This window comes from Hibiscus syriacus, unplaced genomic scaffold (genome assembly GCF_006381635.1).
Source record: "Hibiscus syriacus cultivar Baekdansim isolate YM2019G1 unplaced genomic scaffold, ASM638163v2 tig00015331_pilon, whole genome shotgun sequence".
NCBI classification, from domain to species: Eukaryota; Viridiplantae; Streptophyta; class Magnoliopsida; order Malvales; family Malvaceae; genus Hibiscus; species Hibiscus syriacus.
Genome location: NW_024062357.1, coordinates 1 through 15,388, shown reverse-complemented (window position 1 = coordinate 15,388; position 15,388 = coordinate 1). Strand labels below are relative to the sequence as shown.

General features: G+C 36.7%; 3 protein-coding genes and 1 pseudogene across 3 annotated transcripts; 1 reads left to right on the top strand and 3 right to left on the bottom strand.

Moving 5' to 3' along the window:
* Nucleotides 1-537: 537 nt before the first annotated feature.
* On the bottom strand, nucleotides 538-8,959 carry LOC120207748 (ATP synthase subunit b', chloroplastic-like). The gene is made up of 2 exons (XM_039207167.1): nucleotides 8,949-8,959; nucleotides 538-1,279 (listed from the first exon to the last, which is right to left on the bottom strand). Exon 2 carries the CDS (start codon nucleotides 1,198-1,200, stop codon nucleotides 556-558), a length of 645 nt encoding a protein of 214 aa, XP_039063098.1. The 5' UTR covers nucleotides 1,201-1,279; nucleotides 8,949-8,959; the 3' UTR covers nucleotides 538-555.
* On the bottom strand, nucleotides 2,377-6,023 carry LOC120207746 (UDP-N-acetylglucosamine transporter UGNT1-like). The gene is made up of 10 exons (XM_039207166.1): nucleotides 5,682-6,023; nucleotides 5,478-5,554; nucleotides 5,225-5,386; nucleotides 4,932-5,065; nucleotides 4,167-4,297; nucleotides 4,027-4,071; nucleotides 3,826-3,923; nucleotides 3,357-3,464; nucleotides 2,922-2,978; nucleotides 2,377-2,800 (listed from the first exon to the last, which is right to left on the bottom strand). Exons 1-10 carry the CDS (start codon nucleotides 5,857-5,859, stop codon nucleotides 2,726-2,728), a joined length of 1,065 nt encoding a protein of 354 aa, XP_039063097.1. The 5' UTR covers nucleotides 5,860-6,023; the 3' UTR covers nucleotides 2,377-2,725.
* On the top strand, nucleotides 7,206-9,788 carry LOC120207745 (annotated as a pseudogene).
* Nucleotides 9,789-12,206: 2,418 nt separating this feature from the next.
* LOC120207744 (tryptophan aminotransferase-related protein 4-like) lies at nucleotides 12,207-14,236 on the bottom strand. The gene is made up of 5 exons (XM_039207165.1): nucleotides 13,893-14,236; nucleotides 13,433-13,727; nucleotides 13,048-13,343; nucleotides 12,696-12,973; nucleotides 12,207-12,466 (listed from the first exon to the last, which is right to left on the bottom strand). Exons 1-5 carry the CDS (start codon nucleotides 14,171-14,173, stop codon nucleotides 12,249-12,251), a joined length of 1,368 nt encoding a protein of 455 aa, XP_039063096.1. The 5' UTR covers nucleotides 14,174-14,236; the 3' UTR covers nucleotides 12,207-12,248.
* Nucleotides 14,237-15,388: the final 1,152 nt, after the last annotated feature.

The window sequence follows — 15,388 nt, the reverse complement described above, 5'->3', positions numbered from 1 at the left end:
TTTTTTTAAATGTTTGTTACGACTGATATATTTAAAATAATGATGTTGGTAGTATAAGATATTTATTTTGATCGAAAAAAATTTAGACGTCTAAACAAACAAAAAAGGATTTAGATTTTTTTTGTTAAACTATTAATTAATGACAATTAGAGTCATCTTATTGGCGTGTCATATTTATTTGATATGTCAACTTACCCATACCAATAACAATTTTAATCTTTACACTTGTATAAAAAAACCTATAAAAAGTGTCATCGGACTAGAATTATAAATATGATGAGAAAAATTACGAATTACTCAAGATCGATTCAATCAATGTTTGAATAATATGAAATCGATGAATACTTAATTAGTGGAATTCTCCTAAACCCGAATTATAACATGGATAAACCAGCTCATAGATGAACTTAAATCAGAATATAAAGCAACCCCGCGAACAAAAGTTTCAAATTTTAATTAAGTACACAAACTTGTCACTTGTTCTACAAATCAACTTTTATATTATAAATACACAGATGATTTATGTAGTTCAAAACCATAATAAAATGGAGGAATTTAGAGAGGAAGCACCTTCTTGACAATATCCTGACTGAGAGCAGCAATCTGGGAATCAAGTGACTTGATAGTCTCTTCTTTCTGGTTCTCCAAATTAGCCAAAGCCTCCTGCAATTCAGCCTCAACTTTCTTCCTTCCCTCGGCCAGTTTCTGCTCAACTTCCAACTGAGTCTCCTTCTTCATCTTGTTCAAAGCTGCTGAAATCTCAGCCCTTGCAGCTCTCATGATAGAATTAGCTTGTTCTTCAAGCTGCTTCACTTCCTCAGATGTGTCCTTCACACTGGAAAGCTTCTCCTTTATGGCGGAATCTCTTTCGTCCATGAATTTCCCCAGTGGGGTGAAGTAGACCTTGTCAAGAGCAAACATTAGGAGCAAGAACTGAACCATCATGATGGGGAGAGTTAAGTTGAAATCAAAAAGTGCAGCCTTTTCAATCTCTGCAGCAAGTGAAGGTGGGGCAAAGGATAAAGAGGTGAGTGTCAATAGGGATATAGATTTGAGAGTGGGGACTTGTTGGATTTTCAAGAACTTTGGAGTGGGGATTTTTGGGAGGGAAAGCTGTGGGATTTTTTGGTGTTTGGGTTTTGAAGATGAAGCAACAACGGTGATCACAGGCTTTGAGGAAGCCATTATCATGCTGGCCATGGCTTCTGGTCTTTGATGAAATGAGGGAAAGGATGGGTCTTTTGAGCTTTTGGTATGTCAAGATGGGATTTTTTTTTGTCTAAATTGAAGGAAAAAAAGTTGTGGTTTTTCTTCGTCAATTTTTGTGTGAGAGATGAGTGTGATTTTGCAGAAGGTTATCTCGTTCTTTGCCACACAAATTGATGAGAGGCTATGGTGGTTACATTTCATGTATAGGGAAAGTGGGCTTTGGATAGTGCAATGGGCCATGTAGAACTTTATCATTGACCCAATAAAGAGAATTTGGGGCTTTCATAGTTGGATACATATAGGACGTGTATCTGAACGAATTAAGTTAAATTAAAAAAAATTCGGATAGTCAAGCTAAAATATTTTATTTAAAAAAATTAAAATCAAGTTGAATTATTCGAGTTTTTGTTCAAATTAATTATAATTATTTAGATGGTTATGATACTAATTGATTCTAATTTAAATAATTTTTTATTACCATATACGATATATTTCTTCATATGCAATATACATATATCATGCAAAGTTGATAGATTCAATTTGAACTTGAAAACCAATCCATTAATTATTAAAATTTTTAACTTATTCTAATCTTATTTTATAACTTTAACTTTATCTGAAAAATTTTCGGATCGAGTTTTTGAAATTATAAGTAGAGTCAAATTTTTTAACGAGAGTCAAGTTAAAAAATTCAAATTTTTTCCGAGTGAGTTATGCTCACCCTTATATACATTAAAAATATTCTCCATGGTAGATTTAAGGGGAAATTCTACCGTACAACAGCCTTAATATACGGCTAAAGAAAAACATTACCGGATATATTATTATTTTTTTAATATTTTCAATAAAAAATTACCTAAAACATTATATTTTTACCTAAAACATTAATTTTTTTAACATTTCCGGTAAAGTGCATAATATTAACATTTCTTATCGAAAAAAATAATGTTTTAAATAGCGCTTTACCGAATATGTTAACAAACCCAACAAAACGCCCAATAATAACATTTCCGGTAAAAATAATAATATTTTAGATAACTTTTTACCTAAAATATTAAAAAATAATAATATTTTCGGTAACACTTTTTCTTAGCCGTATATTGGGGGCTACCGCACGTGAGACTTTCCCAGATTTAAGTGTAAATAGAATTGCAAACCTTAACAAAATTAAGGCAATGGGGAACTCGAACATTTTATTGAGAAAAAGAAGACCTTTGAAAATCCAACTATAAAATTTGTCAAGAAGAACAAGAGACAAAAATGGTCCCTAAAAGAGATATACAGTATAGGATCAGTTGTAAACTATCCTAACTCTGCATTTTTACAATTTTCCAACAAACTTTGTACTCCCGGTGTCCCCGCCGGAGGGAAAAAGGAAGACGGAGAAAGGCTAGATGAGCAGAGAATCATCACCTACATTGGCTCTAACAGCTCGATAATCGCATGAACGGACAAAGGTAAAGTAGCAATCCGTAAACTCCAATTAGACATTGGTTATTTGTTAGCCTGAAGTTGGTTATTTTCCTACAAGCTTGTAGTAGGCATACAAACCAGAACCAACAAATCCCATCAATTGCCCGATAACATTCAGCTGTAACAAGAATAAATCAAATCCCATCATGCGACGGCTACTTAGACGGAAAGATACGAATTTTGACTTATGTCAAATGCTAACTAGCAGGCTAGCAGCAACAACAACGTAGTGCACTTACAATATCGAAGGGAAGCCCACCAAAAAGCATCCAGCCAAGTCCAATGGTAAAAAGATCCTACAACAGCAAATTAATTAGCATATCAGAAACTCGGAAATATGCACCTTTTTTTTCTAATAAAGGAAAATATGTACTTGCATATGCTGCATGACAATAAACAAGGCCAAATAGATATCTAGAAAGTTCATTTATACATTGAGATGAGAATGCATCATTATACTCGAAGCGATGAAAATCATATGCAAGGTCAGATGCTCAAATTTTTTTAATATATAATTCATGTAACAAAGTTTGGCATTTGGAACTTCATTATGAAGATTCCTCAATTAAACATGAATAGCAACATTCAGAATGAAATTACAGATCATTATTCAAGGCTGCCAAATTGCCGGAGGAGAATGCATGAATCATGGTCGGAGAAGTGTGCAAGGATACCTTCAGATTGCCACAGATGGTTTGCGTGACTGCTGAATTGAGAGTTGTGTTCAAGAAAATCGTGTAATTCAAGAAGAAAGCTAGTGTACATGAAAGAATCAATACAGCCTGCACAAAAAGACGGGGCAAATGCATCAACATTGTTAAACTATCTCAAGTTATTTGAAGTGAAGCTAAAAAGCACTGCACAAAAGGTAAACGGGACGGCGTTTTAAGTTTTCTAAACCTCAAGAGAATAATGGCAGGCTCGTATATATAAATTGTTTATAACCCTTAGAGTGCTAGAAAAGATAACAGTTCTACTGTGGACACTTCTTCATACATAAAACTTCCAGTTATAAAAGAGTTCAATTACAATTAATCGCTTAGAAATAATCTTCTTACCGTAAGAAATTTTTTGAGAGCAATTTCCAAACACAAAAACAAATATCTATATTGATGCAAGAATTCGATAGAGTGCGAAACATACCAAAAAACCAGGTGAAAAGAGGTGAGGAAAATTCATTGTAGTCTTCAAATCACCATGAAAAAATGTCCACAACAACAAAACTGGTCCACAAATTATGCCTATCATAAAAAAACCAGTTACTCATAAGACAGCTGGGACAAATATTTATGTGCCCATGGAATAAAGAATATGCAATTCAACTAAAGTTAGGTTATAAGTTACCGTTACACCACATAAGCCCAAAGCTATTAAGCCCACTAGATTTCCCTGACAAAGAGGAAAATAGGCAAGAACACAACAATTATGTCGGCACAGAGAAGAGGATATGTGGCTCAAAAGAAGAAAGAAGGGGAGAGTACTACCAATGCGGGCTATGGTTGCAAGATATATTGCAGTAGCGATGTTGGCTAAGAAAACAACAGCATATCCATAAAAGTCAAATGACAAGTCCCGAGCTCCCGCGACAAATGCACCAAGAACAATCAACCCAACACTGAAAGGATCTTTAAAAATTTTCAGTTAAACAAAGATATCAGAAACACAGCTATTCAAGTCAAAGGTCTACTTGCATTTCCAACTCAAACTTTATGCATCAAAAGTTTTAAAAACCACCTGGTTGAATTCTCACAATTCTAAAACTAGTATAACTAGAAGTTACAGATCAAAGTAACAGCAGACGCAAGAATTTCCTACCATGGCCACAATCTTAAAATCTTATTAATTTTTTTTATCACAACTGAACACTTATACAGCTAGAAGATGATCAAGTCGATACACTATGTGCAAGATAAAAAGCTCATATAACTTATTTGCTGGCTGCTCCAATCATTTTTCATGTAATTCCAATTTTACAAATCTTTACGGCCATGAGATTTATATTCACATGACCATAGAAGAAGGCAGCTGGAAAACAAAATCAAGGGCTTTAATCACAACCAAACAAAATTTGGATTTCAAAATCATATTCTAGCAGCAACCCAACCAAGAACTGTAAGATGTCACAAGTAAATTTCACAACAATTTGAGCGAAAGACATAACCAAACAGCTTCCTAGCTTTTCTCATTTTCATCAAGACAACATTTTCCACGAGAAGCAACTGCTTGAAAGGGATTGAACCGACAGTTACCTTCCAAGTATAGATGATGAATACTTCTGTCCTGCCAGAAGAAACTCCACAATCATTGTAAACACAACCGTAGTTCGTCTAAGTGTAGTGTACATTGGAACATTCACGCCTCGTACAGACTCAACTGTGACTAGCTTTCAAGGAGCAAGAGAGAACCCATTTTTTATCAGCCAAATATAAAGAAAAACAATATAATAGAAAAAAAAGACTTGATCATTTACAATTTCAAATAATATATACATCAAGAAAACAATAAGTAAACAATTATCCAAGAAATCGAAACATAATAGTACCATGTAAAGCAAATAGGATCCTGCAAGAGGAAGGGTATGGATCAACGTCTTAATGGGAACCAAACTAGTATTGCTATCAGAAATGGTTAAAGATTCATTGTTTGCAAAAGATATAATCTTCCACCGTCTCAGTGCATAGAGAAAAGTACACGAACTTGTCATCTACCAAAGAAAGGATAAAAAAAATTAAAATTAAAAATATAAAAATATATACGAATTATATAATTCAAGCTATGAAATCCTTTATCTTTACCTGAAAGAGTGTAATTACATTGGCACAGGGGAAACCATACGAAGATAAAGCTGCTTTGTTGAAGAGTATCAAAAGCACTGCAACAAAAAAAATACATCAAATTAGTGTCAAATCCGATGGCTGCGTTACATTAACAAAGCAATCAAGTAACTAAAAATTGGAAAAACAAAATGAAGAACAAACAAGAGGGGAAAAGGAACGAACCAGCGCATGTCATATAATAGATGGCGGCGTAGGCTCCTCTTTTGGTCATGGCGGATCCTTTGAAAAGCCTATCATCTCCTCTTTTGAGAAGCCTTTCTTTTTCTTCTTCCTTATCTATTGGCGGATCCGAAATCGGAAGAATCGGGTTCTTGAAGGAGTTCGTCGCCATCATTGACATTTATTAGCTCTTTTCTTTTCTTTGAAACCGTCCTTCGCTTTTGTGTATTATGAAGACGACGACTTCAAAACGATAGTAGTTAGAGAGAGGGGACCTTCGTAGGCACGGCAACGATAAGTACAAAACAATGGACGAGTCACTGAGTCAAAGAACTCGAATAGGGATCGCAGCCGATTAGTTACCGATCTGGCCCAATTCGTTTGATCATACTCAGAAGCTTTTTTCTCGGGTTGGGCCTGGATACGAATCCAGAGCCTTTTAAAGTGAATTACTTATTTGCCCAAGTCTAATTCTGATAAATAATTTAATGATAAATGAACTAAGAAATAAAGCCTGATATGTTCTGATTGTTGCTTGTAATAATTGATACAACATGTTCATTGGTTATATTTGAAATATTGAAGAAGCGTGTCTATTAAATTGAATTCGTCATTAAATCCATAAACTCATTGCTATTGCATAGAATATTATTTCGTATACTTATTGATTCATGATATATCACTATTATTTAGGAATAGGCATGGGTTGAGTTTCGGTCAACCCGACCCCAAAGTTTTACATCCTTCGTCCGACCGACCCGAAAAATATATACCATCTATCCGATTCGAATCCGACACGCTTTTTTTTAGATAATTTGAACCTGACCCGATCCAAAATATTAATAAAAATATTATTTTTATTAAAAAAAACAGTGATTTAATTTTAAAAAATAATATATATAGGGATATTATTGTAATTATTCCTAAATATATAAAATAAAATTATATTTTTTAGGACGGGTCGGACTAAATATTTTTCACCCTAAAATCGAATCCGACTCGATCCAAATATCACCTTAAAAAAAGTCGACTCGACCCGAACCCGATTTTTAAAAAAATTCGACCCGATCGATCGGATCGAGTCAGAACTCGTCGGGTTCATGTCTCATGCCCATCCCTACTATTATTGCATATCGTATTGTCACTTTTTTTTATGTGAGACTGAGTTATTGATTCATGATATTTTAACTAAAGTTTAGGGGTAATAATTAGAAATTAATTTTGTTTTATTAACATGCAAGATCATTAATGTAACGAAAACAACATTCCAGTGATTATCTTATAAATAACAGTTATGTAAGTGACTAGAATATAATATTTAAAAGTTGAGTGACCAAAATAAAAAAATCAATAATTGTAGTTTATATCACTTTATTGTTACTTATATATTAGACGAATTTTGAATGGGGGCACAAAATGATTTAGCAAAAAAAAAAAGTGAATGGTAAGCTAAGTACCTCCTTCATTGTAAAGTTTATTCTTTATTCTTATACATATATCCTTCTTTTTCCCTTTAATTTCCTCTTGGTTCTTGCATAAACAGCTACCTCTCACAAGATCTCTTACACCCACCGGACCACCACCATCCGACGGCCCTGATTCTTCCACGTCTTCGTACCCTAATACACTAGCCTTTTGTTTCCACATCCTCCACTGTCTCTTTGCCGCCGTACGCCGTAAATATTGAAGGTATTCGCTGAAAGAACAAATCTTTTTTCTTTTCAAATCTTTGTTCTCGTTTATTTTTGGACTTCACTAATGGTTTAATTGATCTTAATTAGAGTGAGTTAATTGAATTTTGCTAGATTTCTACTTTGGAGTTGAACATTTTAAAGTGAAATTACGGTTTGATAATTTCCAATTGAGAAACGATCGAGGAGGTTTTGGTTTGGAATCAGACGGTCAAGATGCCGAGCACGATTCAGAAAGCGATTGGAGCCGTTAAAGACCAAACCAGCATAGGACTAGCGAAGGTCGCTAGCAACATGGCGCCGGACCTCGAGGTGGCGATTGTGAAAGCTACGAGCCACGATGATGACCCTGCCGGCGAGAAGTACATACGTGAGATCCTTAATTTGACCTCCTACGCGCGGCTGCGGCTACGTCCACGCTTGCGTGTCGGCCGTGTCGAAACGGCTAGGGAAGACTCGGAACTGGATCGTGGCGCTCAAAGCACTGGTGCTTGTTCATAAACTGTTGAATGAGGGAGATCCGTTGTTTCAGGAAGAGATCTTGTATGCTACTAGGAGAGGTACGAGATTGTTGAATATGTCGGATTTTAGAGACGAGGCTCACTCGAATTCTTGGGATCACTCTGCTTTTATAAGAACTTATTCTATGTATTTGGATCAAAGACTTGAACTGATTCTTTTCGATAGGAAAAGCGGTGGAGGTAGTGGCTTCGGAGGAAGTAATCATGGGAGTGGTGATGATAGATACATTGTACGAGATAATTTCCGGTCACCGCCACCAAGGCCATACGATGATAGAAATGGTGGACGATACAATTTCCGATCACCACCACCGAGACCATACGAATATGATTATGGTGATTTCAGAGGTGATAATGGATATGGAAATTATGGGATGCCAAAGAGAACAAGGTCTTATGGTGATATGAGTGAGGCAGTGGAGAGGAGAGACGAGAAGAAATCAGTGACTCCATTGAGGGAGATGACTCCCGAGAGGATTTTCGGGAAGATGGGTCACTTGCAGAGGTTGTTAGATCGGTTCTTGTCGTGTCGGCCTACAGGATTGGCGAAGAATAGTAGGATGGTCTTGATTGCTATATATTCGGTTGTGAAAGAGAGTTTTCAGTTATATGCAGATATTTGTGAGGTTTTGGCTATGCTGCTCGATAGGTTTTTCGATATGGAGTACTCAGATTGTGTCAAGGCATTTGATGCATATGCAAGTGCAGCAAAGCAGATCGACGAGTTGATTGCATTTTATAATTGGTGTAAGGAAACTGGTGTGGCTAGATCATCGGAGTATCCCGAGGTGCAAAGGATTACCAGTAAGTTATTGGAAACATTGGAGGAGTTTCTGAGGGATAGAGCTAAGAGGCCAAAGAGTCCGGAGAGGAAAGAGCTTCCTCCTCCTAAGGAGGAAGAGCCTGCACAAGATATGAATGAAATAAAGGCCCTACCTGCTCCAGAAAACTACACTCCACCGCCACCGCCAGAGCCCAACCCTGTTAAACCCCCGGAACCACAAGAGGATTTAGTGAATTTGAGGGATGATAATGTTACGGCTGATGATCAGGGGAACAAATTGGCTTTGGCTTTATTTAATGGCCCGGCTAACAATGGTAATGGATCTTGGGAAGCTTTCCCATCGAACATTCCCGAAGTGACATCAGCTTGGCAAAACCCTGCTGCTGAGCCAGGGAAGGAAGATTGGGAGTTGGCTTTGGTTGAGACAGCTAGTCATTTGTCAAGGCAGAAGGCAGCTTTGGGTGGTGGCCTTGATCCACTCTTGTTGAACGGCATGTATGATCAGGGAATGGTAAGGCAACACGTTAGTACCGCGCAGTTGAGCTGGGGGAGTGCGAGCAGTGTGGCATTGCCAGGCCCAGGGAAGACCACAACACAAGTTTTAGCTCTTCCAGCACCCGATGGAACAGTTCAGAATGTCAACCAGGACCCATTCGCCGCATCATTGACCATTCCTCCTCCTCCGTATGTACAAATGGCCGACATGGAGAAGAAACAACATTTGCTTGTCCAGGAGCAGCAAGTGTGGCAACATTATTCAAAGGAAGGGATGCAAGGTCAAACTAGTTTGGCCAAAATCAGTAACCCCGGATACTATGGACCTGGGATGCCTTATGGAATGCCACCGTTCAATCCGATGGGGCCACTGGCCGGGTATTACTATACTCCCTACTGATTTCTCCACATATAAAATAGATAACTTTTCTTTGCCCACATTTTGTATTATCTTTTCTAGTTTTCTTTCGAGATGATATGTTGTTGTGCAATATGTTCAGAAAACACTTACTCATTGTGGGGATTCTTTTTGTGCTGGGAGGTTCATGATCCGGTTGTGATGTCTCTTTGTGCTTTGTAATAGTAGAATTGTATTTACTTTCTCGTGTTCATTATGTGATCCTCTCCTTACATCCATTGAGTCATATGTCCAATCAGGGATGGACCGATGGAGTATGTGGGACAGTTTTTTTTTAAATATTTTCTATTGATAATCTGATTTCACCACTTTAAAATTTTAATTTTATATGGTCGGCCCTTTCTAAAATTTTAGAAATGTGTCCCATTAAATTAAAATCTTGTGTCCGCCCGTATGAAATGGTTAAGTTATAAAAAGTTGTGGTTGAAAATTAAGGCTTCTTGGACCCTTTTTTAAGTCTAGAAATGGAAAGGTGCTTTTCTCTTTTGGATTGGTCTTAGTGTTGGTTTCATGCACCAGCTTTGAAGGCAATTTAGTGGGACAATAAAGCAAACTACAAGTCAATATATGTGTGGAATCATCAACTAATTTACTAATGCCTGTCTTAATCTGCCATTGAATATCAAGCTCAGCATCAGCTGTGCTTATTGTGTGTGGGGGTCAAGCTCAGCATCAACTGTGCCTATTGTGTGTGGGGGTCAAGCTCAGCATCAGCTGACATTTCATATCTAGGGATAGTCACGTCTTGGGATTTTTAGTCCTCGAACCAATTTGGATTTAGGAGGATTTTACTCAACTCGAAACCCAGTCCGAATTTTTGGGTGAAAGCTCGCACCCACACTCGCATATGATCTGACACATACATGTATACGCGCACGTGCATGGACACACACTCATATATATATATAAAGTGAAATAAGGTTTTAATTGAAAAAATATTATTAATTATCTCTAAATATATAAAAGATAATTATAAAATTATGTCGAGTCGAGTTTTTTTACTCTGAATTCAAATCCTACCTGATTTGATTTTATTATGAAAAAAATTATTAATCTGATTCAAATTTATTTATTTAAAAAAATGATCGGATCATATTAAAATTTGTTGAACTCGAAGCAAATTCCTATCCCTAGAAATATAACGCACCGTCAAGTAATTTGACAAAGCATATGAAGTGGAGAAAACCCCGAAATATAGTATGGTTTTTGGTATGGGTGAGCAAATATTCGGTTAAATTGATTTAACCAGAAGTTTTAAGCTTATTCAGTTAATTTATTTGATTTTAACAATTTATTCAATTTAGTTTTGAGAATTCAAACTTAATAAGCTTTCTAAATAAAATTTTCTGAAGCTATTGAAGTCACATGTTCGAAGGGTAGAGGCAAAGAAATATGTACGTTCATGTCAAAGTCATCTTCGGTTCGGATCAGACTCAATCGAACACACCGATTTTCTGCTCCGATCAGCTTTCCTCGACAGCCGATGATGTTAGCTGCCTTGAGAACTGCATAACAATCTTTATCTTCTTCTCTCTCACATTTCAACCATGCATAAGCTGCCATAACCATAAGGTTGTTAAGATCAAGCATCTTTGAAATGTAAAGAATGAAACCAATGGCACCTTCACTAGGAGGACAAATACTAAGGTTGTATCGGTGTCGGATGACGATATAGGTGGCCACGACTCCGACGCGCAAGATTGGGACATCCGTGTACGAGACTAAAACAACAGAATGAGACATCTAACATGTTTCTTGTCATACTATGTTCAAGGCATAAGAGTGAGGTTGAGAGAACTACCTGGGGAAAGTTGTCGGACTTTGTTGTAAAAAGTGCAGTATTGAGGATTGTTTTCCTGAAGAGAGAAGCGATTCGACGAGGATTTTCAAGGGACAGTGCAAAGACTGCAGCACTAAGGAGTTGGGTGGAACCTGCACCGAAAACGATAAATCTTTTCTCGGTGACCGCATTCCCGACGGTCGCATGTACTTTGTGGATGAGCTTTTCAAGCTCTTTCGAGATGAAAGTCGAATCATCGTAAGTATAGCTTATTTGGTGCCACCCTGGTACTACCAGGGCACTGCTGGCTGAGTGTTGCATCCAGAAATGATCTAGAAACAATGGATCCCCACTGAAAATGTAAACATATTAATGTAAACACAAAGAACCAATCATATTCAATGAATGTTTCGATTAGTTGATCAATAAATCGTCGAAAACTTTAAACACTTTGCAGATTGTAAAAACTTGTCATCTGGGAACCAAATATGAATGATCAAATCTAAAAGCTTCACAAATAAGGGAAAACTTGCTGAAATCATCTGTACGTACCCATCGGCATTCGAAACGCATCGAGGTATAAACCAAGAGCAATCAGGGCCTGTAAAGCATGTATTGCAGCTGCAAACTGGTTTATTCCCCAAGTTCCGGTGTCAGAATCTGATGGATTAATCGTTAAATTAATGATTTTCTAGACTAAAATCATATTAAGGATTTAATAATGGGACTAAATTGTAAAGGTTGAAAGTTTGAAGGATAATTCAACTATGCATAAATGTGTTTTTAAGTATAAACACATCTGATAATATAGTTTATTATGTTTCAATGTCACAGAACAATTATACATGTACTTAAGAGGTTTCGATCAAGAAATATTGATCTCATTCTTCAAATGTCTTGGCACCATCTTCCTTTGATATGAATTCCTTTAAACGTTCAAGTAATATGTCGAAGTCATCTTCGGTTCGGATCATACTCAGTCGAACATATCGATCTTCTGAGCCAAACAGATTTCCTCGACGGCTGATGATGTTAGCTGCCTTGAGAACTGCATAACAATCTTTATCTTCTTCCCTCTCACATTTCAACCATGCGTAAGCTGCCATAACCATAAGGTTGGTAAGATCAATGGCATAGGTAAAATGGTGTCGGGTGACGATATAGGTTACCGCGACTCCGAAACGAAGGATCAGGACATTCGTGTACGAGTTTTAAAGAACAGAATGCGATATCTAACTGAGTACTTGTCATGGTAAACATTAAATTACATGTGTGCAACATTGGGAATTAAAGTTTTCAAGGCATGAAAGTGAGGTTGAGAGAACTACCTGGGGAAAGTTTTCGGACTTTGTTGTAAAAAGTGCAGTATCGAGGATTGTTTTCTGGAAGAGAGAAGCGGTCCGACGATGATATGGTCCGGACCAATCTTTCCCACCTGCTCTGCATTGTTCGGTACGCGAAGTCGAATATTTCGGTTCCTTCTTCAAGGACTGTTTTCAGAAGCCTAAAAGCTCTTAGTTGAGCATCTTTAGAAATTCCCATGGAATTCAACCTCATGTGTATCATCATTCTCTTGAACACAGTTTCATCCTTTATCACTGCCCATCTGCATACAACTCGTCAATGTGATCTGAAGCTCGAAAAGATGAACTAGATTAAGTAATGGTCAAGAGTTTTTACCCGAGTCTGGTGCCGGCATGACCGGTAAGCTTGGAAAGTGTAAAGACCGTCACATCTTCGTCAGCCGGAGCCGGAATTGGCGTAAAATGAGGCCAGTAGTACGCACGATCATAAATTGTTTTGACATTAGGACCATGTAGGATCGCTTCCTTTAACTGTCCATCAGGATTGTTTGGTGATGTTATGAACTCGATCATGTTGGTACTGCTAGCATCTGATCTATTCCTCCATGTATAAGCATCTCCTTCGAACTTGAATTTCGTTGAACTAAAGTATTCCGTCTGTTCTTGGTCGACCTGTCGAAAATTCAAATTCTCGAATCAAATCAATGACAAACAATTTACAAAATCTAGTGGAAAAACGTAGTATGAGAGTTGGACCAGACCGGATAGTAAGGAACAGAAGATACAACTCTTGCAGTTGAGGAGGTATTTTCAGCGGAGAGTGCAAAAACTGCAGCATTAAGGATTTGGGTGGAACCTGCACCGAAAATGATGAATCTGTTCTCGGTGACTGCATTCCCGACGGTTGAATGTACTCTCCGGACGAGCTTTTCGAGCTCTTTCGAGACGTAAGTCCGATCATCATAAGTATATCCCATTTGGTGCCAACCTGGTACTACCAGGGCACTACTGGCTAAATGTTGCATCCAGAAAGGCTCTAGAAACAATGGATTCCCACTGCAAATGTAAACTGAGAAATAAGTACATATCATCATAAGTATACAATTCATATCAATAAATCATCAAAAGTCAAAACTATAAACTGCCGAAATCATCTGTAACACACGAACAGATCAGAATTTTATATCAGAGAGTACGACTGCATCGCTGATCTGTAAGTACCTATCTGCATCTGCGGCGCAGCGAGGTATAAATCGAGAGCAATCGGGGCCGGTAAAGCATGTATTGCAGCTGCAAACTGGTTGATTCCCATCAGCAACCAGTCCATCCAAGTAAGCTCTGCCATGGCCTGAACAGTATGTTGCTGCAACTCTTTCAGCTTCAAGTGCTGCTCTTGTGGTCCAACTCAGCTTCCATTGATCACCCACATATATATTGACGATGAACAGAAGATTCAGAGTTACAGAAAAAACCAGACATGCCAAATACTTGGAGCTCACCATGCTCTTCACAATTTCCTTTGCTTCCCTTTATTAACAGATTGAGCCTTATTTGACATTTAAAAATGCAAAATCTCAAGTCTATGAGGAATTGAGGATGACTTTAGGATAATAATATACTTAAACAGAAACTTGCAAACCTGGTTAAAATATGTCACTGCTTATTTAAAAATCGAGATGATTGACTTTAGGCTAAGGGTAAAGTACACAAATGATCCTGCAATTACAGGATGTTAATTTGTTGAGTCATCTGATTATTAAAAGTTACAAAATGATCTGAACTATAGGGTGTTACTTTGTCGAGTCTCCGACTATTAAAAGTTACAAAATAGTCATCCAACTATTCATATGTTTCAAACTCAACTTTTCATTAAAAATTGATTGTCATCTGAGTTGGATGTTAACATGTTGACTGAGATATGATAAAATCATATTTTAATGATGTCTACTAACATTATCGTTGCTTTCAAGCATTGGCTCAACGATGTAAACGGAGAGTGAATTCACAAAATATAACTTAAACGATTCTGAAATCAAAATTTATCATAGTCAGGTGACTATTCTGTAATTTTTAATAATCAAAAGACTCAATAAACTAACGTCCTATAATTAATGGATCATTTTACAATTTTTAATAATTAAAGTACTAAACAAACATTTCATGGTAGAATAATCATTTGTGTACGTTACCTCTAACTAAATCGAATTGAAACTCTCAACTTAAACAATGGGATTAAACCTATTAGTAAAATGACGTGGTTTGAATATTATATTGTATTTTACTTTATTTACTTTTCAACCTTATCTTTAAACAGCAACTTTCAAAACTGTTAAAATATGTCATTGCTTATTTAAAAATAGAGATGATTGACTTTAGGTTACGGGTAAAGTTCACAAATAGTCTCGTGATTATAGAGTGTTGTTTTATTAAATTTTCTGATTATTAAAAGTTATAAAATGATCCCGACTATAGGGTGTTATTTTTTTGAGTCTCCGACTAGTAAAAGTTACAAAATGATCACCCAATTATTTATATGTTTCAAACTCAACTTTTCTATTAAAAATTGATGGTCTTTTGAGTTGGACGTTAACATGTTGACGGAGATATGATAAAATTATATTTTAATAATGTCTAATGATACTATTATTGCTTTCAATCATTGACTCGATAGTATGATGTAAACGAAGAGTCAATCTATAAAATATTCAAACGATTAT